Raw genomic sequence first — 24255 nt, 5'->3', positions numbered from 1 at the left:
GGAAAGAGATGAGCTTGCCGGGAGCGCGGCTGAACCTGTTATGAGAGCAAGTGGCCTGGAAACCTCCGCACGCCTCTTAAAGCTTCGGGGAAGGGCGAGCCAGCCGCGGCGGCTGGGAAAGGCCCGGCCCTTTCTCAAGGACGGGGCTGCTCGGGCTGGGGAGGAATCGGGGGGGGGGGGGTGGGGGGGGTGGGCATTCCTCATGTTGCTGCTGGCATGGTGTTGAGGGGCAGCCCCTTCCCCTCCGCTCATTTAGGGCGTCTGCCTGCGCGGTACGGCGAGCGCTCGCTTGCTGCCGCGCTCGGGAGCTGGCCGGCTCGGCTCGCTGGCCCGAGAGCTGGGTTCACGGGTCACGGCTTTATTGCAAGCTCGCTCAGACAGCACCTCTTCTCCACTCAGCACGTTGCGGTCCCACCGCCGTTGTTCTTTCCCAGAGAAGCGTTTAAGAGAGTCACAGCTACAGAGGTCAGAAAGTACACGCACACCCTCCTTCCGCACCGTTTGGGATCCCGGAGCTGAGACACGGTAATTCTTAGGAGAGTCAGCAACGCCTGTGCTGGGGGAAGACCTGTAATTTATTTTGTCTTCCCTAAAATGGCCTCGCTGATGGGTGCATGACTGGAGTCTGGAAAGTGGTGGCCCTAAAAACAGCTACAAAACCTCATGGCTTTAAAAAAAAAAAACCATATATATATTCAAAGAAGCAGCAGCAGCTCCCGCACATCAAAACCAGAGATGACAGAGGACCTGCTGCTGCAGAAGTAGCAGAGGGGAAGTCAAAGAAAACATTCTTTGACCAGGAAACTAAATTAAAAACTATCAGGTGGATTTAACACCTATGCATTTTACAGTATTTCAGTTTCACTTGTGCCTTTCGTCACCTTGCGTGGGGGTTTCCTTTGCGTGACTTACTGACAAGTGACTTTCCAGGCACAGATCTGGTCTCTTTGCCCCGGCCCGGGGAGCTTCTCGGCGGGCCGGGCAGCGGCGCAGCGCAGCCCACCCTGCCGAGCGAGGCGGCCCGAGCCCAGGCGCGGGCAGCAGGGCCGGCTGAGTGCGGTTCCTCCGCGGCTTAAGAGGCGCAAACTCAGAGAGTGCCCCGGGGGTGCCTCGCTCAGAGCTGGGGACTTGCTGCCCACATGCTAATATTTGTCTCCAGCAAAGGCTGCTCTCCAGAGCTCATGTGGCCAAACGAGCCCGCGGAACCGCAATCGCCGAGCCGGCTCCCAGAATAGCGCGGAGGCTGCTGGAGGAACCCGGTCCCTGACTCTCCGGGGCCGCCGTGGCTGGGAGCGCGTTACCTGCTCCAACCCCCCCGTGCCACAGGGAGCTTTATTTCTGAGGCTCCTTTGCTGGCCCAGCAGACTGCTGGCGAGGCAGCAAGCAGCTGAGAATAGACCCCAGTTTGCTATCCCGGACAACTGCAGCACAAAATTAACCTTCCCTAGTTCTACCATAAACACGCCTCAAACCAGAGCGAAGGCGTGCCGCTGTCCTTTTTCATTTGCAGGAGCTCAGCAGCTGAGAAATAACTGCGCAGGCAGCGACATTCTGAAACTGCACACAGACAGTGAAGCCAACCTGCGAGAAAATGGGGAAACAAGACTGGAATGCACGTGAGCATGGCGGGCAGAGCTCTGCTGGGTCTGGCCTCTGCAGCTTCAGTGCCTTCACGGGCTGCACGTGCCCAGCTGAGCCCCAGGAACTTACTCCAGGGATCGCGTGGTCACCTCTGACACCTGGGAGAAGCTGCCCAGGCTGTGACCTTACCTCCTGGCGTGAGTGGCGTCCGTAGGGACAGGTCCCACTTACAACTGCTGCAATATCTGAGCCGGAGACATCGCAGCAGCGTGCTCGTGGGAAGCATCCTGTGAAAACCTCCCTGCTCCATCCCTGCCCACTCCCGAGCGGCCCGTGTCGTGCTGCTCCAGCCCCCCGGCTCACCTTGATCCTCTCGATGCCGGCTTCGATGCGGAGCTGCTCCACCAGCTTGCGGGCCTGCGCTATGTTGTTAGTTGTTGACATTGTCTGCCATCGGCTCCAGGCCCCAGCACGTGAGAATACTGCAAGACAAGGAGGGGGCAGAGGGGGGTTGGCATCGTGCACAAAGCCACAGTGCCGCCTCGAGAAGGGTTATGCACAGTGTCCTCGCTGACAGCCACGTGCCAAGGGCTTCCACGAGCTCTAAACTGATGACACCAACTTAACGTTTCCTGATTTTGCTTCAAGTTCTCTTTTCCTTTAAACAGCACTCTTGGTGCACTCTTTTCAGGCTTTTTTTTTTTTTTTTTTTTTTTCCGATTAAGAAAACCAAACAGAAACTTGCCGATGAGAGGGGAAAAAAGAAACTTTTTCTGCAGAAAGTCCTGCCAGATGCGTTCAACTGACTGACTGGAAAAGGGAACAGAAATCTTCCAGCCCGTGCAGCCTGCCATGCACCGCTTGCAGTGAGCCAGGCAGGGGGAAGGTGGACAGAGGCGCTGCCCGACTTTGACCACACACAGCTCCTGGATGTTCACCCTCACTTTTCATCTGTTCATTGTACCGCTGCCTTCGTCCTGCCTGACTCAGGATTTCCTCTGCACAACGAGGCTCCAAGCAGCAACTATAAACATTTGATACTGTCCAAACTCAGACCTGTGCTATTTATCCATGATTTTGCAAATTGATGTCCCTCAAAAGAGTAGAGTAAGAAAATAAGAGCGACAGCTGGTCCCAAGCTGGGTGGAAAGCCAGGGCTCAGGCACGAAGCAGAGGTTTCTAGATACCGAAGCAGTGGATGGAAGCAGGGGACAGGCAGTGAGGCACAGGCACAGGCGGCTATAAAAGCACAGGAGTCACTGTTAGCTCATGTCTCAAATGAACCTTCCATAAAAACGGTGCAAAATAAAGGCCTGGCTGATCATGGAAACAAGGCGAGCACGGCTGGGCGAGCCGGAGCCAGGCCGGAGCAGGACCGGAGCCGTGCCAAGGCACAACCCCTTTCTGTGCAGCGAGTGTCTGGTCTCTGAGGGTCTTGCGGACCCCGTCCAGCTGCCGAACTCTGCACCCATCCCCGGCTGTGCTGACTGTGGGGCTCTAATGTACCCGTCACCCGGCTGCACCCCACACGTGGGGCCGTGTCCCTGCGACCGCCACGCTGCAGCCCGGCACCCCGGCAGCGAGAACGCGGGCGGTTAAATGACCTTCCTCGAAATTTAAAAGCAGCAACTGAAGAAGTCTGTTTGCGAGACCAAAATAATCCATCACTGTCACTCGGGCCCGAGCTGTGGGGCAGCAGCCAGGGCTGCGGCACGCCGGAGGGCAGCTCCGGCCACGCTGTCCGAGCCCGACTCCCTTGGCCAGACACCGTTCTCGGGTTGTTTCTTTGTGATCATCTCCGTGGGGCTGCTGCAGGGGCGTCAGGAAAAGTCACTTCCTTGCCCTGCCCGGCAGTGACTCAGCCCCTGACCATTTAATAATGGCGGGGAAGAGGGGGGAGAGGGCTGCAGCGAGTACCACCTCCCACCTCCCGACGCCTGACAAACCAGTAGATGATGCTGGGAGGAGGAAAGAGCCAAAGCAAACACGGGGTCAGATACCAGCGGCGCTGCCCCAGCCAGACGCCCACTGCAGCCCTCTGTGCTAGCTTTAATTAGAGACTCCTTCAGCCTTCTCCCCAGGATCCGCAGCTTCAAAGCAGATGCTGAACTGCTGCCTTTAGCAGGGGGAAGAAAGGGGGGGAGTGTCTGCCCCATCCAAAATCCTAGCAGACTTGAGCTGTCTCGCCTATGTTTAGACATTAAGGGAGTTTATTCCAGACCACAACGGTACTCTCGGGGATTATTTTGCTTGGCAGCAGCATGCAACGTGCGCTGCACTTTTCAATCCCTGAACAGCACTCAGCTTCACTTGCAACACCCAGTGCTATGGGAGAAAACTAACGGTGCTTCAGCCGGCGTTCCCAACTCCACCACGGGACGATTCCCTGAATTAGCAGGGTTATTCGGAAATCTCCGCCTCGCTAGTCCTGGAAGATGTTAGTCAGGGCACCATGGGAAGCCACACTGTTGAAATAAAGTCTGGTACTGTGGAAATTGGGAGAAGGAAGCAGGCTGGTCCCCAAGGGAAGGATCCTCCTCTCCTGCTCTGGTTTGAAGCACTCCAAAATAGTGCAGGCAGCGTTAGGACCGGGGAAAAGCTCTGTCTCAAAGTCAAGCTCCTTCTAAATCTGTGCTGTGAACTTGAAAGACCTCCCTGCTGCAAATAATTCACTCCTCATTGACAAAACAATTCTTCACCTGGATAAAGAGTTAGCAGGCAGCTGGAGGAACAAAAATACAAGCAATCAGATATAACTTATGTTTGCAGCAGCACAAGATCACCTGCTTGTACTTTCCCAGCTTCCTGTTTATGGAACAAGGCTGATGAATCAGTCCAGGGTGAGCTACTTAAGGGAACTTCTGCTTCTGCCTCAGTGCTGGGAGACGCACAGCCCGTGTCCCCATCCCCACAGCTCCTGCTGCACGGGGAACACCAGCCTGGCTGAGGGAAGGACGCTTTTTACTAAGTACAGCACGGAGAGAGCCCTGCTGCGTGGCAGGAGTTATCAAACTAGCGTCTTAAAAGTCCTTGGCAAGGGGGAGGTTTACTCCCTGCTCTCCCTGCAGCCTGGTTTCATGGAATCCTTGCAAAGCGAAAGCATCTCTTGTAAATCAGAAATGATGCTTTCCGTGGGTCGCTCCAGCATCCCAGCCGGCAGGCACCTGCCTTCCCCTGCCCCTGTGCTGACGGCCGCTCTCCAGCTCGCCCCCATCCCCTGCCATCCGGCGAGACCCCGCTTTGCCCACGGTAGCGATGCACTTTGCCTCTCCCAAGCGTAAAGAGCAGCATCAATCGCCACCGAGCACAGGGTTACGCGGTTTTACAGCGACAAAATTTGCAGCAGCGGCTTCTACTTCCTCCTCAGCCGCTGTCACCCAGCGGTGATGGCGCAGGGGCCCTCGGGGGAGCTGGGAACCGAGCGAGCGGCTCCCTGCACGCCGCGCTGCCGGCGCAGTTCCTCTTACAGCCCTTTCAATTTCCGAGTTCAAATTTCAGCATCCGAGCTCTCAGAAAGGAGAAGGGGAGTTTTGCTGGATGCAAAATCCTCCTCCAGCTGCAGCTGGAGCATCCTGAGCATCCCTAGGGCAGCCGCATGGTGCGAGCCACAGCGGGACCTGCATCGCTTTCGATGCCCGCGTCCGGGCTGCTGGCACAGGTCAGGTAACCCGGCCCTGCTCCAGGGCTGCTCTGCCCGGCAGGAGTTTAAAACTGGCTTCTGTTACCTTGGTGAACAATTAACTAAGAGCGTCATTAGCAACTGGAGACCATCAATACAAAAGATCCAGTGGGCTGCTGTGTGGCACATGAAGGGCGTCCTTGGGATTTTTTAAAAGCCAAAACAAACTTTAAAGATGTCATTCGGCAGACTTACAGGGGTGTGTAAATAACTCGTGAGGCAAAGGTATTTGGAAAAAAGCCATGCAGAAGCACGTGGAGTAAAGTATGTGTGATGCAAATCAGGATGACATGCAGGACGCAGCTACATTGTCCCTTCTCCAATCTTTATGTTTTAAAGAAATCAGCATTTGGAAAAGGATGGGGAGGCGATGTCTGCAGCGGGGCCTGGGGAGGGATCACGGGACAGTCAGGACACCCAGGTCTTGTGCACATCCTCCTGCCTCTGCTCTGTCATCTGACGGCAGAGAAATAATCCACGCAGCCACGCTTCCTTCCCGCAAGGCGGGCGAAGCCTTCGGTGTTTGGCCACGACCGACCTCCTCCCGCCCCAGCCCACAGGGAGTGGCCGGTGCCTGCCCAGGACACACTTTTTCTTTCCCGGTATCTACTCATGACTCTGCAGAACTCCGGCGCTCGCTTTCTGCTGAGTCACAAACGGACATCATTCAGCAGGAAATAAATCTTCCCACATCTTTGCCAGGGCGCCTTCTGCCCTCCCGGCTAATCCATCTTCCACTTCTCCCCAGCAGCATTCCTGGGAAGGGCAGCGCTGCCCAGAGAGGACAACCCAATTTTTGGAAATTACTCTGATTGTGTTAACGCAACGTTAGCTCAGCGTGGATTTTTCACGCTGTCGTGTAAGCAATTCCAGGAGGGCTGAAGTCATCAGACAGTCTTGCAACTCTCCGGGCTGCCGTCCCTGTTCCTCCAGCAGCGGAGCGATCTGGCAAGCGGCTGCAGATCCCAGACTGCAGAGGAATTAACAGGGATGGGGCTGCAGCAAGACTTCACACCTATGTGGCTGCAAGACAGCGCATGAAAAATACTGCTGCAGTAAGCTAAACACTGAAAATTAGTGAAAATTAAGAGAACACAAGAGCATGGGCAATGATATATCATCCAGTGGTGTTTCAAGGTCAATGCCAACAAAAGCAGCAGTGAGGGAAGGGTTATGAAACCTTGCAGCAAGTAAACAGGGAGCCAGGAGTGCAGGCGAGGGACAGAGCAGACTCAAGGATGAAGCAAACAAGTCCTGAGTTACGATCTGGCTGCAGTGCAAACATCCCGTGAGCACTTCTGCCTATTTTAGGAAAAGCACTGGAGGACAGAGCCCCTCCCCCCCCCCCCCCCCCCCATTAAGTGAGGATATATTCTGGAACCACTAGGATTTGCTGTTTTAGACTGGTTTGTATATTATGAACCGAAAGCAGGTCAGGATGCTTGTAACTGTGTCCTGCAGCAGCTCAGTCTCTGACTCAAGAACAACCACAAATGCCCTCTTGCCGATCAGGTTTCATCATGAAACAAAGAATTCAAAGGATCACAATAAACGTTACAAAAGCAGATTTCTGGTGTTCACATTCTTCATATGCCTTCAGCAAAAAAGGTTCTTCAGTGTTTACAAAGCAGGTGCTTCAGGCAGCGTATTACTATCAGCACTCCAGTGTTTCCATTGAGGCAAGCATGAAAAAGGCATTTACATGGGAGTGTTTTGCACTTCCAGTACCGAGAATCTGTTCTGCACAGCCCTCTGACGTCAAACCAAGACCGACTTGTGACTATGGAGTAGGCACCTCCGCTTTGCAGAGGTTTTCTTTTTCATAAACTAATTCTTCATGTACCAGGTAGAACGCAAAGGTAATGATTTGGGCTACTTTAGTGGGTGAAAAACAACCAAAACCAGTGCAACGCTTGAGTCAGAAGCGTGCAGCAGCAGCGGTGACAGCAGCGCTGGCTCTGACGAGCCGTGACTCAGCACAAACTCCCTGTCGAAGCAGACGCCTCCTCTGTCGAGTACCTTGGTCTGGCTCCGAGCAGGACTTTGCCCGCTCAGCCCTTTCATCCATTTCCCAACCCTGCCCCGGCGGCGCTTCCCGGCTCCGCTCGGAGACGAGGGATCACGGAGCAAGGTCGCTGCGGGACGGGGCTCGGCACCCCGCAACCTCGCTCCGTCCTGGGAGACGCAGGGAGGGACCCTTCGTCTCGCCTCGCCCTCGGCGCTGCACCGAAACATTACAACAGGCTCCAGGTCACGAGGGTGAAACTGCCACCCTCGGCATCGCGGCGTGCCGAGAAACCGGGCTTGCCTTAGCACGCCTGCGATCTGCACCCTGCAAGGCGTACGGCGCGGTGCTGCAAGAGTGACACCCGGAACTGTTCATCATTGACTCGGCACGAACCCCCTTCTCTTTTATGCAACCGGTGCCACCTGCACGCTCCCACCCGCAGCCTCTCCAGACAAGCAGCAGGAAGCGTTACGTTAGGAAAGAAATATGCACTGATCCCTCTAGTTTCTGAATTCTTCCCATGCTTCTCATAGCTGGAAGCAGCCACTCCTAGCAGGCTAAATAAACAAGCGAACATCTGAGTAACTGCTGGAGTTATGCTTCTTTTGTCTTTCTCTTCCTCTCCCCCCCCCCCCGATAAAAAACCCCTGTGAATTGGTGTTTATGGATGGATGTCTCCGTGCTGGAGGTGCCCCATGGGAGCGCACACCTCCAGCAGCCCGCGGCTGGAGCATCATCCTCCCATCACAGGGCTGGTGCAACAAGGCACCAGGGTCCACTGTGCTGACGGAGGGGAGAGGGGCGAGGTACGAGGCCGCACTCCTGGACCACAGCCTTCACCAACCCGGGCTTTTCAGGAGCAGCACGCGTGCGTAAAACCATCTCCCACGCGATCACGGCAACGCTGGAGCAGCAGCCCTGTCCAGCAGCCCCAGGGCATCCGATCCTAGCTGGAGAGGCGAGCCCCCCCTCCCCGGCACGCAGCCTGCTGTGCTCAGAGACCCCGGGGCAGGAGCCCACCAGCAGCCCCGGCCTGGGAGCAGAGCAACACACACCTCACCGGAGCGATCCCGTGCTGAGCCCCGCACCCGGCTGGTGCCAGGAAAGGAGGGAGGACAAGGGGGAGCCTGAGACTGGTAACCCAGTGTAAACCCGCTCAGTGCTTACTGCTTTTAAAGATGACCTCATGCTTTTTTGGAACAGAAAAAGGCTGTTAGGGCAATGGCATTTACTCCTTGTCTGGGCAGAACAAAGCAGGCTCCATTTTTCTTTTACACTTCCTGCATCAGTAGCTCAACAGCTGAATGAGCTATTGAATTTTTTACTGAGTGCAGCAATTTTTTCTTTTTTTTTTTTTTTTTTTTTTCCCCCTCCTTTAAGACCTCCAGATTTCTATGGCGTGGGACAATACTCGGAGAGAGCTCAGCGAGGAGCTCGGCCAAGGAGCCATCCCAGGATGGAGAAACTCTCCTTAAAGAGGCAGCAGCGGTGGGAAGCATTGGGCTTCACTTGGCCTCTTGCTCGGGATGAGGGTTAATCCTCATTTCAGTGTTGAAACCATCCACCTTGTTTTCCACACCTTGTTCTGCATCACTTGCAGCTTGACCGGCATGATGAGCACAGGAGAGCAGCAGGGACGCCAAAGCATTTCACTTTAGCAGTAAGCAAGTTACCGAAGTGCCCGTAAGCTCCTTTAGATTTGCAAAATGTCCTCCCCTCACGCTGTCCCTCCTCAGATAAATTACAGCCTCCTTACAACAGGTTGCAACTAGGCCATGTATTTGAAGATATTTCATGTTTTTCCTGCAGCCACCAGCAGATCCAGCCCAGCAGTGACAGACCTTCAGAGCTGCTGTCACCAGGGCTGAACCTTGCACTCCAGCCCACTTTTAATATATTAGGAGCTTAAAATCACACCATTATTAGACCAAAAGAATTCTTATCCTCAATTTCACATCCATACTGAGAGCAGTTTGTTTTTCAGGGTTTATTTTTCCACCAGCTCCAGTATCTCGGTATGTCTGTTTCCAGATGGAAACCACCCAAGCCAACGTGTCGGAGCTTTGGGTTTTTTTGACACACAGAAGTATTTTTTTGCCTTTTTTTTTCACAATCTGGGTGGGAAAGCAGCATGTTTGCTTTTCTATTTGTGGTACAGCATAGAAACCCCTGAGCTCCAAGTGGAGTCTCCAGGGTTTCCCTGAGGGAAGGGAGCACTCCTACAGCAAGGTACGTCTCCAGCAAAAATGGGACTTGCAGCACGAAGCCATGCAGAGCAGCGCGGCGGCGGGCTCAGCAGCCTCCCAGCCGAGGGGCGCGGTGACATGGGGTAGCACGAACAAGTTTCTGCCCAAATTTCAGAGGAGGCTTTACAAGCAGCACAGCTATGTGAAGAAAAGGATGGCACAGCTGCTTGCCACTCCTCCTAGATGTCTGTGCCGTAAGTTAACAGCAAGTTGCACCTAGTACAGATGTAGGAGAGGGGGGCATGTGTCTCATATAGCTCCGTCTTTACCAGAAGATTCATTAATTGCTTAAGTATTTTGTCTCTTGAACTGCTCTAGTTTCAGACTGGCCAAGGATTTTGGAAGGAGAGAGCATCCCTAGAGATGTGTAGCTCCATTTCCTTCCCATTAAAGGCAATGATTACCTGGCTGAGAGACCGTGAAATCCTTAGCTGGCAGGACACATCTGCCAGCTAAGCTGCAGAACATCCAAGAGACCTTGTTTCCAGGGTAGCCTCAAGCCCCCGCACAGTTAACTCATGCTGTTGTGTTAGGTCTGGCTTGAAATTCCCCCTTCTCCTGGATTTATCTGCAGCAGCTTTGGTGCCAGCTGGGTGGAGACCTCTGGCAAGACTGCCACAGCAATTACACACAATCACCACCCTGGTGCTGCAGATTGTGTACCCTGAGTCACTGCAGCACATTCCAACCTTATTTTTAGACCACTCATTAAAAAAAAAAAAAAAAAAAAAAAAAAAAGCAGAGTGCAAAGGTATTTACATCAGTTGTTACCTGGAGCCATCAGCCAGAGGCTGTAACAACGCCAGCAAGGCACTGGGTTTAGGAATGCAAAGCCAGATGCACTTTCAGGTTTCCCCTTGGCTTGCGTGTGTGGGAGCTGCAGATGCATTTGTGGTGCACGGCAGAACGGGCTGCAACAGCGACCGCGCCAGCCTGCCTGCCTGCGGGCGAGCAGAGGGCTCCCGGCAGGGATCTGGCTCCCCCCGCCAAGGTCTGGAGCCACCACTGGGCTTGTGTGTTAGTCCACCGTACAATACAGATGGACAGATACATAATAAATGTTCCACCATATAATTTAAACCAGGAACCGAAGCTGGGCTTTAGTCAAGGTGCTTAAGGGCTGTTATGGGTTGAGGGTAGTAAATAAATCAGAACTTGCACTGCAGAGTCTGCCCCATCCTCATCCTTCCTGCATTTCTGGTCAGTGCAGTCACAGATGAAGTCCGGGGGGCAAAACCGGATCCCTGCACGCAAGCAGCGAGCGCTCATGGCTTCCACAGGAGCACTGCTAACGAGAATTAGGCCACAAGATTTCACGATTTCTACTCATTCCCCGTGTGCTTCAGCAGTGTGAAACTCGGAGCTCTCGGCCAGCATTAGCAGCAGATATTTTGGAAGGAAGGGTAAGCAGAAAAGCAGAACAAGCTCCGACACCGGTTTCAATCGCCCGTGCAGGTGTGCCCTGTGCACCAGCAGCTCCAGTGTGGCTGCAGAAGCCACCACCGCTTCTGCAGAGGAAAAACTGCAGCTCATTCTGGCAGGAGCTGGTGCTGCACCCCAAAGCCTCTTACACCCCAGCCCAGCATTACAGGCTCTCGCTTTGAATCTTCTCCTTTCCAGTCACCTGCAGTTTCCTCTCCTATTTCTCAGTGCCCGAGATGACTAAGCTGTATAAATGGCATCCCTCTGCTTGCAGAAACCATCGCAAGAACTCATGAGCCCCCCAACACCCCAGATCTCCTCCCCAGGATGAATGTCTTCCCTTCAGATGCATAGAAAGGAGAACTTTCTCCCTGCTCTTCAAAATCAGGTTGTAAATTCCTGTATGTCAAGCACTATTCAAAATCTGTTGCTCCACAACTGTCTCAGCAAAATGTTAATCACTTCTGTGAAGATTTTTAAACTCAAGGACATTTATGATCTTTGAAGTAAATACATGTTCTTCAAACATCTTCATGAAATGCAAGCTAACAGATTTTGTGATCTTAGCCAAAGAAAAGGGATGAAAGAATGAGTACTTCACACAAAACACTGCAATGAAGGCTGGTTTTGTAGTCTGGCTTGTTGAAAACTGCTCATTGTCAAGACCTGGAGTATTTGTGCTTTGCCTTAGCAATGCTCAAGTGCAGGTGGTGACACAGACAAAACCCCCCACTTAGGCACCCATGCTTTCTTTCCAAAAAGCGACTATGAGGAGTAACACGCATGTTCTAAAACACACACCGGGTTAATATATGTCTTAATAATAGCAAAACTAAAAATACATTGATCTGTCCTTGCAGCTCCTGCAAGGAAAGCACACTGCTTTGATCTAGCCCTCCAGCAGCAAACCCACGATACCAGCACACCAAACCCCAATCATCCCACTAAAAGTGATATTCTTATATCACAACTTAATAAGAAGGATGAGTCCTTCTTATTAGGTTGTTATTTTTATATGCAATCATTTCAGAAATGATTAAGTTTTTAGGTCCTCGAGTCCAGAGGTCGCCGTGGCTATAAACACAATTCCAACTCAGGCTTGTGTCTTCAATTATGGCCTGAAAAGAGGTACCGACTTACTGATTTCAGTGGGCATATTGAGAACTAAATATGTATATCCTGGCTAGACCACTGTGGAGTTTGTCCTTGTCTGGGATGGCTTGATAGCAGCTCTGCATTCAACGGGAGGGTATAAAGACTAAGCAGGAAGCTGGGCTGTGTCATGGCACAGGAGTATTAAGTTATAGAAGGAGATAAAAGAAAGGGAAGTTTAGGCTGACTATCACAAAGCTTCCTGAGAATTTCCTATAGCTCCCGAGATCTGAGCTGGGAAACGCTGCAAGTGTCAGCACTCAAGACATTTAAAGCAGGCAGGGGAAGTTTTAACATGGCACAGCGTTTCATTCCCTTCTTTGCTGAGCGGACAAAGGCTGTTCCAGCTGCACCACGAGGTCACATGAATTTATCGGCCTCATGTGCAAAAGTTACTTCATCGTGAGATCAGCAGATTTTACAGCATCAGCCATGACACAGCTGAGCGAGCAGCCTGCAACCAGCCTGGCAGTTCCCTCCACTGTGCAACTCCTTGGGTGCTGAGTGGGTGGAAAGGGTTTGAAATGACTTTGAAGTTTTCTACAGATAAGCAAATGCCCGAAGAGGGAGAACCCTCTGACTAAAGCAGCCACAGTCACCTTCCCCCAAACCTGAAACGCAGAACCAACTCAAATGCCACACGGATGCGATGCTCTGACCTTCAGCTGTAAGCAGAGGAACGGGCAGATGCACCCGGACCTGCACACCAAAACCTGAACAGACAGCGCAAGGCCACCCAACACCACGGCTGCAAAAAACCCCGCCCTGTTTTAAAGTGGAGACCCTTTGGTCGCTAGGATTTGTGTCCACACAGTTTCCTCTTAGATACTACATTTATTGCTGCCCAACGTCAAGGTTTTTGGCACAGTTTAACAGCACGCCTCTGCTTTCTACCTGGGAGACCCCAAACCAGGCTACGTTGGAAATAGTAAAAGGAGACACCGAGCGCTTTTTTATGGGAAAAGGAAAGAAAACAGAGATGAGGGCATGAGTCTGAGTCAGCTGGCAGAACTGCTGTGTTTTGGTGGAGAAAGCAACAGATAATTTCCCTGTCAGTAACGCATGGCTATTAAAAGAAACAAGTCCCTGACATATCTACACCCTCAAGTCACCATAATGCCCAGATAAAACTCTGTCCTTTATAAGTTATCTTATCACAGGAGTAAGTCTCTTTCCTGAGACTCCTGGACAGCCAGTATTTTCCTGTGCCACACGAGTGTTCAGATGAATTCAAAGCCACATCTCTGCTTGCAATCTGTGAGCAGAATGCTGTTACATTTTCATTATCTCAAACTTATTTTGCTTCTCCCCAAAATAGGATCACATGTTTAGCAAGAAAGTTAGCCACATGGACTTTAAGGAAGATTACAAGAAAACCCCAAAATAAGAATTCAAGGCAAACACTGTGAGGACTAGCCTTTATTAGGAGCATTGTGCCAATTATAGTCTCTGTTGATCAGAAGATACTGGGACTTTTGCGGGGCTTTAGAGAGCGGTCGTGCTGAGCAAGCCTGGCTGAGCATCTTTATTGAACTTCACAGAGATCTGCGTGCAGGGGATGGAAAGGGCAAGGCATTTGGCTTCAAGTCACTTCAAGTTTTCATTGTGGAAAGTGTGTTTGGTGGGAATTACGTCAGAACCACAAGCTACAATATAGCCATTGTATGGCTGGGCAGAGCTTGCTCAAGGCTTCTGGAGGAGATAGGGAACTGGTAAATAATCGGGGTAACATAGCTGTTAGGAACCTCCCCAGCACAATATGCCCCTCAGCTACCTCTTCTTGTGTTATGGAAAAAGAAACAGGGTTTGTTCATTACATTGACTGTAGCTATTATACCTATGTGCATTCAAATGACATTTCAAAGTAGCTAAAAATAACCTTCCAACCGCTGCTAAAGCAAACAGCAGTCTACCCTCGTTGCATTGTTCTCAGCCGGTCTGCAGTGACACTTTCAGCAGAGTATCCTGCCCCAGCAGGATCAAGCTCAAACAACCAGATGAGCAATCCCTGGAGCTGCCACGGAGCATGTTTTTCCCCCAGAACCGGCACTGACCCAACACCGCAGTTACAGACAGCGGGGAGGCGGCACGCAGAGACCAGACATCTGATCTCACACGTGTGGGAATAAGCCTGGAAGCAGAATTCACTGTAATCTAACCTTTTATGACTGTTACACACACATAGAGAGACCTTTCACTCCTACTCTGCAGGCCAAACCGAAGCCGGCGTGGTCTGAAGCCCTTCTGATTGCCGCTGGTGTCACGGCAGAGAGGGTCATCCGGGAGGTTTGGAGGAGGTCATCTGATGCTTGAGGACAAGATATCCCACACCGAGGAACTCGGGCCATCTGCTCCAGCGTCACTCTTACTTGTTGACCTTCGGACCAGAATTCAAGGCTGATTTCTCTCCTGCTAGGCTTTTGCCTGCACTGAAGCCAAGGAGTTGAGGGTGAAGTCTCCCCCTTCAGCCCATTTTCTGCAACGTCAAAAATCAAAACGAGAAGCAGCACGGGTGCCCTGTAAGGCTACGGGAACCGATCCCCCCAGCCTGAGGTGGGAGATGTGCTGATCGCCCCTCAGATTTTTCTGTATTTGATTCGGTTTCATTCCAGTGCCTGCACAAGGGGAGTATTTGCAACCAGCGAGCTCGGGAAAAAAAAGAAAAGCCTGAGGTTATGGCAAAAATATTTACTTAAAATTTAAATACCTTCTGTTCAAGTGCAGGAAGATAAGTGATCCTCTTTGTATGACTGTTCTCTAGACAAGCCTCACAGTACTGGGAAGCAGCATTCAGCTGATGCTGAGCAAACAAGAAAAATGCTGACTAGTTTGTTGATGAGCCTTGGTGTAGCACAGAGCCATGAAGAAACCTCTTTAGGAACGGGAGCCAAAAGCAAGTCACACAACAGAGGCTGAAATAAGAAGCTGATACAGGGTTGGCTACAGCACACCTAAACCCGCTTCCAAAGAAAGCATATAAATCACAGTGTATTTGCGGCTGTTAGAGTATTGCTTTACACTTTGTGTATTCAGAAAGTCGTTTTGAAGACACATTATCAAAAACAGAGCATTCGCAACACTTGGCCCCTGCTGATTGTGTTTGTCACGATCAGCAGTGACTAAAAGGTTGGCCCTAAGGCCCAGATGGAGTTTGCATAATCACTGCATGGAGGGTTTTGCTTTTTTGTTTTCAGTCTGTCCCATTTCAGAACATCGTGGTATCTTCACCTTAATGAAAATAAGAAGGGTCTATATAATACTAGGAACTCTGTTCTGCAAAGCAGAGGGAAGAGTCACCTACCCAGCCAATTAAAATAGAATTTCATACTTCTGTGCCAAATTCCTAGTTGCTCTATCAGCTGGGTATGTCCCAGCACCCAGACAACAATCCCCTGGAGACCTCTAAGGTGCATTTCTTAGCAGAATCTTCAGCACGTTTCAACTATCAGAGCTTGAAACATTGACCGGCATTTGCTTTACTCTGTCAAAAACATAGAAGAGCTGGTTTTCCAGGTTCATAGATCAGATCTTTAGTGTGAGTTGCTCATGAGAATCTTTTTCCTTTGCTTTAAACCACAATTATTGCCAAGGAATAACTACATAGAAACCCCTTTACTCGGTGCATCTGCTCTGGACACATCTGGGTCACACCTGCTTGCTTTACTACCAGATTTTCTGCTGTTGGTTTTGCAAATGCTTTCTACTTCTGCAGTGAAGAGTCTCCAAAGCTGCGGGTGAGGTTACTCATTGCAAATACTCTTAGGGTTGAGGATGTGAGCAGCAAAGTAAGCACAGTATAGCTTTAAAATCCTGAATTCAGTTTATAGCCGTTGCATATCGATTCAGTGAAGAAATCAGGTGCACCCGTATCTGCACTGAGACCTTGCAACGCCTCTCCCATCTACATGTAATGCAAGTACGAATTGCTCGCTCGCTGCTTTTCCTACCGACTCACCTGAAGCATGCAAACGAACTCATAAACAGTGCTGGAGTGGAGCAACAGGGGTTTCAAGGGAAAGAGGCTGAAAGCAAAGTTCTCCCTAGACATAATGGTGCCATCAATGAATCAAGGCAACCGTGCCCTGAAAAACACAGCGCCTAGACAGACTGTTGCTAAAGAAAGTTCAATATTGCAACACAGATTAAGTAACGCATTGACTCGACAGCCATGGGCAATATGTCCAGACACCAACTACAGACCTCAAGCAGTGAGAAAAGAGCGATTTCCACTAACCTAACCCCTGAGAGTCCTTCAGTGACCTTGAATCCAAACAACCACCATCCCTCTTCGCGTTAATATCCCGCATGCTGACAAGAGAGCTACTTGCAGCTACGGGCAAGGAGGAAAGCGATTCGGGATGGCATTAAGCAACATCTCTGATTGTGTAATGGCTGGGACCCCGAGCACAACAGGCACATCCTCACAGCACATGGGGAGGACTCATCTCGAGTAGCATTGCTGCATTAGCGCCGTACTGAACAGCAAAGAGGAACATCACAACATCCGTCCAGCACCCCATCACAGCTGTAATGCTCCAAGGTCTGAGCCTGTCATGTCTGGGTATGTGCTGCACTAAATACCTAACTCTTTTGCTAATACAAACCCAAATCCTGGCCCCACCCAGTAATTAGCACCCCATTGCTAACTATGCCTCAGAAACCCAAAGTGAGACCCTTGTTCATAAGGCAGGAACTTCATCTACACTAGGAAAATTCAGACCTGCAATTCCACACTGGTACTTCTGAAAAATCACACCCTATAGCTCTGTGTTAAGCAAAAACTCAAACTCTTAACTACATGCTTCAGAAATAACAGCTTGAGGCATCCTGAAGCTGAGCTGGTGTGACACTTGCTTGTGAGCTGAACTGCTCAGGGATCCTTGTTCACTGCCAGTTACTGTCTGCACAAGGGACTCATCTGCTTTTGGGGTGCCAGCTCCTTCTAATGTCACTTGAAATGTGAGTGACCTTCTGCAGCAGAGATGTCACATGAGTGTAAATACTACTGCTTTCTTCAGACACCCATAAAACATGCTGATAGGAGAGCAGTCCTGTGACTTTCTCTAGTCATCTTGTTTTCATTAATGATGTAGCTACAGAGGGCAAAAATGATGCTCAGGAGAAAACTCACAATAGGTCAGCAGAGCTGGGGGTTCCTTCTCCCTCCCTCCCTAAGTCAGCTGCAGGCGAGCAAAACCAAAGAGGCTTGCTTCCAAACGCGGATGAGGACACAGTTTGATCAGCCCGATGACTACTGTTGCACTTGTTTCAACCACCGAAGTAATTACCCTAAAAGAAAAGGCCAGTATCTCCATGTGACTGCAGTGTTTGTGTGGCTGTTTTCATGCAAACCCGGGTCTTTTGGTAATACTGATGACTGCAACATCATGTGAGGCTTTGCAACAAGGAGCAACTCCTACATCGGAGCTGGAATCCGCTGGGCAGACAGGGAGAGGAAGCAGAAGGTCGTTTTCTTTTGTCTCTCTTACAGGAAGAGAAGTCACGTTGGGCTGGCAATGGTTCAGCTCTGAGCTCAGGGCTGGGACTGGGAACTGCCAGGGAAAGGCTGGGCCTGGAAATAAGGCAGGGAGGCTAAAAAAGGAACTTACACATTGTGTGAAAGGGTTGTACCAGAAAGCATGTGAGGGATCTGCCTTCAGGTAATGGGCAACTTTTGGCTCGCTGACTATTTTCATAGGGCTGGTGCTTACATTTAGAAAATCATCTGCTACACGTGAATGTAAAACATTCAAAGTTCCCTGAAATCACAGAATTATGCAATTGCTATTACACAGGTGCCATCCTTCTCTCTTACACTGTACATACCTGAGCATCACTGGCACCCACTCGCCTGCACCTCCAAGTTCCGAGGGACTGCAAAGTCAACCCTCTACCAAAATTCTGAGAATTGCCCAATGGCACTTTTTGTCCCCAGTTTCTATTCACACCCTGGACAAGGAACACAGTTCTGCAGTTGCTTTAGCTCCCTATTTCTGTATGAACTGACTTGCCAAATTAGAAGAAAAATAACTTATGTGACTGGTTGCTGAATTGAAACCAAAAGGAAGAGAAGGGCGAAAGCTTTCTTCCTTGGGCACAAGGGCAGTGTAAATCCTGACGTCTGGAGAAGGGCCAGTACCAGCAGCTTCTGCTCAGCCACAGAGCTGGGAGAGAAAATAGTGTCATGGACTGCAGGGCCTGAAACTGCACGTTATCGCAGAAATACACGTATTGCCTTCCAGTTGTGAGTCTAAACATAAAAATGTAGGACACTAAGGATGTTTTTAATGAGCCTCTAGCCCAGGTGGTCTACTTCAAATTACACTGCAAACAGATTTTGAGGCAAAGCATACTACTGGATAAAAAAAATCTCTGGTCTCCTAAAAGTTTAAGAAACATATTTCTGTGCACGCTTGGCCAAAGCACAACAAGCTTCCTGCCTCTCCCGGGAAGCATGGACCTCTCTAGCCAAGAGTGCCGGGCACTGGGGATGCCAGAGCAGGCACTGGGGATGCCGGAGCAGGCACCTGATGGTCTCTCAGCAGCGAGTATCAGCCCTGCAGCTCCTGGGAGGGGATGAGCCCATCTCTGGGGGACCAACCCTTTGCACAGACAGCTCGCCCCAGCTCCAGCAGCGCTCACTCTTATCTATACACAGATTTATTGCCAACAGCTCTCACGTGCATCCACTTGTAATCCTGAGCAAGAACGTGTCGTTCCCGTTTGCTTAATCTGAATTCAAGAAGCATGTTCGTGGGGGAAAGAGATGGTCAAAACATCTTGCAGACAGAGCAAGAACTGGTTAAAAATTACCTTCTCTAGCTGTTTGGGGCTTCTTGCTTTTATTGCTTTTTAAACTGCTAGACAGTTTATGTACTAAGGGCTCCTAAAACATTTCCAGTTAGAAGTTAGACCAGATGAGTCTAAATAATCAGCAGGAGATTTATACTACCCTTATGCTAAAATCAACTAGCAGACCTCACACCATCAATCAAGACTTCATTTGTGGGAGTGATGACTGACAGCGATGGCAATTAAGAAAAAGGAGCAGTCAGCCCAGTCTCCCCATTTAATCTAGAATAAAATGCCCAACTACAGCCAGGCTTAGTTAAAACCAGTATAAGGCACTTCTACTCCAGAACAGGAGTATCTCCAGCTGGGGAAATGTACTGGTATAGGCACTAGCCTGTGAGTCCACACTCTCAACAGCAGCAGCTTCGCGAGCCGACAAGACCTGGGGCTGGGCCTGCCCACCTCAAGATGTGCCAGACAATTACATCTCACTCCCTTTAAAGAAAGTTTACATAACAGGGACAGAAGTACTTTTAAATGTGGTCCAAAAAAACATGTATGCTGAAAAGATATTCAAAGAGGCACCAAATTTAGATTCTGCTTTGCCTAGCAAGTGAAGAGCTTGAACAAACATAATTATCCCAGCAAGAGTGAAAAAATTAAGCTGCCTTTACTTTTGGTGCGATCGCTCCAGCTTGAAATAAAACCCAATGCAGTGGTCTGGCCCCCAGGTTACAGCATCACCACCTCCGTCTAGCTGGCAGTGATGGGGCTGTGCATCAGGACCAGCTCCCCTGCCTTCAAACCAGATTGATTCAAACTGGTACATGATGAACCCGAAGTTCACTTCAACTCCAGAAACCAGAGACAGCCTGAGGCTGGAGGAGGACAAGCGACCAAAGCTGGTCTTTGTGGACAACTGTTTCAAGAAATAAAAACTTAATCCAGTATCAATTAGTGATTTTTCCAAGAAAAAATGGCTTCAAATGGCCACAACACATACATACTGTTTTCTACTACTCCTGGAATATTCCTGGGAAAACAGAAGAATAAACAAATATTCAACACAAAGAGATTGAAAAAGTCCTATTTAACACGTGCGGCTTCCTCACAATGATGAAACCAAGAAATCTCATAATCTGGGATATCGGATGCAGGCGATGCTTACAACACACGGTGATCTCTGCTGCTGTGCCGTGCCGGCGGCTGCCGCGCACACCCAGCGTGCCGACAGGCACCCGGCGGCACTGGGTCTGCCTGGGGACACTGGGACTATCCTGCCAGCACTGGGCTCATCCAAACCTGGTCGTGCTGGCACTGGTGGGGGGGCCTGGCCCAGGTTGGGGATAACAGACGGGCTGATGGACGCTGGCGGCAGCGGTGACACTTCCCAGGACAGGAAGGTATTTGTGTGGCGAGCAGAGCCCGTGCCCACGGCGCGGGCAGCGAGGGACGAGCAGATAAGGGAGAGCAGCGGCGCTGCAGGACGGGGTGTTTTTCACATAGCCAGCATTCCTAGGGGAGGCCGTCGCTGCAGAAATCCCTTGTCTCGGTTAGTAAAAACACATAAAAGGGAGAAAACCAATCAAGCTTATTCAGCCACAACAGCAAATACAATATTTAACTCACTCTGCAGCCCTGCGTGCTGTTCAGGGACTGGATGGGATTGTACTGTATTTTTTTAAGGTAAAAAAGGTACTACACAAATAGTCTGCTCATCAGCACCCTGCCTCCCCACACTTCAGCACATTTGCTCCTGTCGATATAGCTTATATCATGCTCATGTATTTCAAAAGGGCCTGTTTATACACTTCATCTCTAAATACCCAAAACAGAGTTGAAAGCTAGAGGGAAAACTGGAAAACCATAACCTCCACAGAGGCAAATGAACCCAAATTGGAACAAATGACAGGCACAGATACAGGAACCAACGTGATTTTCTGGCTGCCCATTTTATTGCATTCAGCAGTAGCGGACAGGCAACAGGAAATTCGTATCCCATGATAAGCTCACTTACAGAGGGATTAGTGGAATTTTACCAGTTTTCTAAGTCATTTACACAAATACACAACCCACCACGCTGGCATGGCTTGTCGAACATCATGCCGCTCGTTGCCTACGACACAGCGACAGCATGAGGGAGCTGAAAACTCTGGGCCTTAACCGCAGATGTTTTATATGGCTTGGCTTTTAAATCACAGCTGCAGAAACCCTTTCAGCACACTGCTGCACCTCTGCACAGAAAAATTAAGAGTTTGTGCTAGGTCCTAACTTCCAATAAACAAAGCAGAGTACACCCGTGCATACACAGCTGGCATCCCCCACTGAAAGAGGCAATGGATTTTGGCGTACTTAAGAATGGTTAAGGACCGCTGATATTAAAAGTCTCATCAAAAGATTTCTATTGACCTTCATGTTTGCAAAAACCCTTTTACCTTTGAAACGACTTGGAAGCCAAGTCCAGCCTAGCTGTGTGCCCTTCAATCCCAATTTGCATTCCTGCAATTTAATGCCAATTGCATTTGATAGAAAATGGACAAACAATACTTCTATTCTGCTAGAAAAAGATGTGCCACCTGCCTGGCTGTGCTACTACCAACAAACCACGGAAGGCTGCTTTTACCACTGAAACGCTGCCTTTTAGTGACCAAGCCTGGATAAAGATCACAGAAGAGGCTCACCCGACGTGTGCATACCTGGCATTGTGATGCATACAGCAGGGTTGTTAATCCCTGGCTAATTAACATCTTCATTCAGCAGCTGAGGTTATGAGGAACACACTACCAATACATTTAAAAGTTAGAGATGACAGATGCACGCCAGTAGTGCCACACACTGTCAGCTTCTAGGGCTGATCCTATTCCACCTTTTCTTGCCAATTCCATTTATGTTTCATCCAGTATTTCTTGCTCGGGAACTATACATTAATTTTGAAAATACAACCTGATTCATTTTATTATATTTTTTATCTTAAACCCCACTATATTAAGGTTAGCAGTGATACACTCAAGCTGCTTAAAAACCTCTGGACTTAAGCCCCAAACTTAAACTCCAGGCTACACATTTCAACTGTTAGCTTGTCGAGAGCTAGACACTGAGCAAGATGAGGATAATGTACTGTACGCAGCAGAAAGAAAAACAAACCCAGCCACCTAAATGCAAGTTTTATTTCTTCAAAAAATCTGCCAGTCCGGTTGGCAGCACTGAAGGCAGGCAGCTATGGGGACAGGTCAGCCTCTGCCAGCAACATGAGATCAAGTCTCCAGAGGACTATTGTCAAGCTTCTGAAAGAAAGGGGTAAAAGAAAACAAAAATATTTGTAAAACGTAATGGGATTTTTTCCACCACCACTGGAGAATGTTTTTCAGGCAGTTAGCCAGCACCACTTCAAAGCGCGAAAAAGCATGTGGTTTTTGCGCAGCTTTGTACTTTAATATTAAACACAAAAAAAAAGCCGGGCTCAGTGAGGCAGCCAGGCAACCGTCACTTTGATGCAGGCGAAATAACGTCAATGGGCTGCATCACTGCAGCGGCTCCGGGGTCGGGGAACCCTCCTACAGCATCTCCCTGCCCACGCAGCGCGCACCACGGACCGCTCCCCTCCGCAGCGCCGCCGGCTCGGCGAGAGGAGGGGGAGGAGGACAAAAAAACCCAAGACATCGCTTTTCACTCCAGCAAAAGGACAAAGCTGAGTCAGACGCTCACTCACAGGCAGCTTTTTGGAAGGTGTGGAGGTAAAATGCAAAGGCTGGAGCTGTCCCACGGTGGGGTCTGGAGGAGGCACACGCCGGCGGGCTGCTCCCCATTCTGCTGCCAGCCACGGGGACGGAGATGTCCCTGCAAGAGCTTGAACGGGGAAGCAAACAATCTCATTTCACCTCTCAAAGATCCTTAGGAACGGGGGACCTGACACAGCAATTCCCTTGCTCTCTCTCAGGCATCATAAAAAATAAATCAGAGTAAGCCAGGCAAAGCACATTTATGGTAGTCGTGTTTGTGCTGCAACACACCGGACTTTCATGCAATTCCATTTTAATACAGGACCATTAACTACATGTTATGGGCTTGTTTTGCAACTGGCTCCTGACTGTCTGCAGAACTTAATTTAGACATATAAAAAAAGACAGGTCTTAACTAAGCAAGAAGTGCAATTTCTAGCAGCCCTGTTTTGCTATGAAAGCTAATTGTCAATTCCTCAAATTCCAAGTAATTAAAAACTGGACTTCTGTCTCACTTCCCACTGTTTAACCTCTTCAAGCCTGGCACTAACCTAGCTATAGCCAAAAGGACCCAGACCTAAGGCTTACTGCACTATGGCTCTCCAAGCTGATTCCTGCTCTTTCCTGAGCAGGTTTTCAAGTGCATGCAGTGGGTTACCACGGGGCAGACCGGGACAGCAAGCTTTCCAAGGCATAAACTCTCAAGTTCCTCCATCGGCACCATGCACAATGGGAACCCAACTTGACCCACTCGCAGATACTACTAAAAGCCTGATGTTATTGCCAAGAGATTTGATTTATACCAGGCTCATCTCAGAAAAGCCAAGAGAAAGCCCTGCAGATTTCTCAGTTCCTGTTCCACCACAGAGAGCACTGCAAAAAAAGCAAAAAGCAGTAATTAAGAAACATGATGCACAGGCCTGTTCTGCCTCGGTGGCAGCAGGCAAAGGTGATTCTACCGGCAGCTAGCTGAAGTAAGGTGGTTTATTTAAAAAAGGGAAAGTCCTCGTGCTACACGAGAACCTCAAATGACTGCTGCTATTTGCCTAAAGTTTCTCATTCACGCTAAGATTAACTAGTGCTGCGCCTACCTGGAGTCTCCTATACTAAAAATAAAGGGAAGAAAGGCAGGAATTTACTATCTTGTGAAAATTGCCCATCTGGGTTTGCCAGGGTGGCCGAAAGCTGCTTTGGTATCAGTTGCTACTATTGCTAAAAAAAGCCTGCTAGGCAGAACGAGTGTAGTCCTTGGCATCGTGCGTCTCCTCCTCCTCCTCCTCCCGTGGGGGTGGGATCCAGCCCCGGCACGCAGCCGCCCCGGCGCTGGCTGGCGAGCGGTGCCGCGCTTTGCCGCTCGGCATCTGAAGCGAGGGAGTCGCGCTGCCGCCTCCAAGAGCCCCGGCCATGTGTGTAAGCTCTTCTCCCCGCCGCACGCAGGGTCGGTGTAAGGTTTTGGTGTGGAAGGGGCAAGAAAAATCCCCCTCCCACCTGACTGCAGCATCGGATGAGTTGACTGAGAAGTATGGTTCATGGGACTTTTGCTTCTCAATCCATGAAGTACTTTAATAATCTCCTCATAAATTATGAAATAGTTTTAAATAGGATCATTCCAGCTGCTTCAAGGTATTCCTTCACTCTTCCCTGGGAATTTATTAT

General features: G+C 50.0%; 1 protein-coding gene across 5 annotated transcripts in view; it reads right to left on the bottom strand.

The window, feature by feature from the left end:
- The window catches only part of GNG7 (G protein subunit gamma 7), a 78986-nt gene that overhangs the window by 5597 nt on the left and 49134 nt on the right, over positions 1-24255 (bottom strand). For all 5 annotated transcript variants that reach the window (XM_042794446.1, XM_042794441.1, XM_042794443.1 and 2 more), the window contains one exon: positions 1945-2063. In XM_042794446.1, coding sequence (XP_042650380.1) covers positions 1945-2025 — 81 coding nt within the window. In that variant the 5' untranslated portion in view covers positions 2026-2063. The remainder of the gene's footprint in view (positions 1-1944; positions 2064-24255) is intronic.

The sequence above is a fragment of the Tyto alba genome, unplaced genomic scaffold (assembly GCF_018691265.1).
Source record: "Tyto alba isolate M040663 unplaced genomic scaffold, T.alba_DEE_v4.0 Super-Scaffold_20000042, whole genome shotgun sequence".
NCBI classification, from domain to species: Eukaryota; Metazoa; Chordata; class Aves; order Strigiformes; family Tytonidae; genus Tyto; species Tyto alba.
The sequence above is the reverse complement of the archived record's forward strand: the minus strand, read 5'-3'. Positions and strand labels throughout refer to the sequence as shown.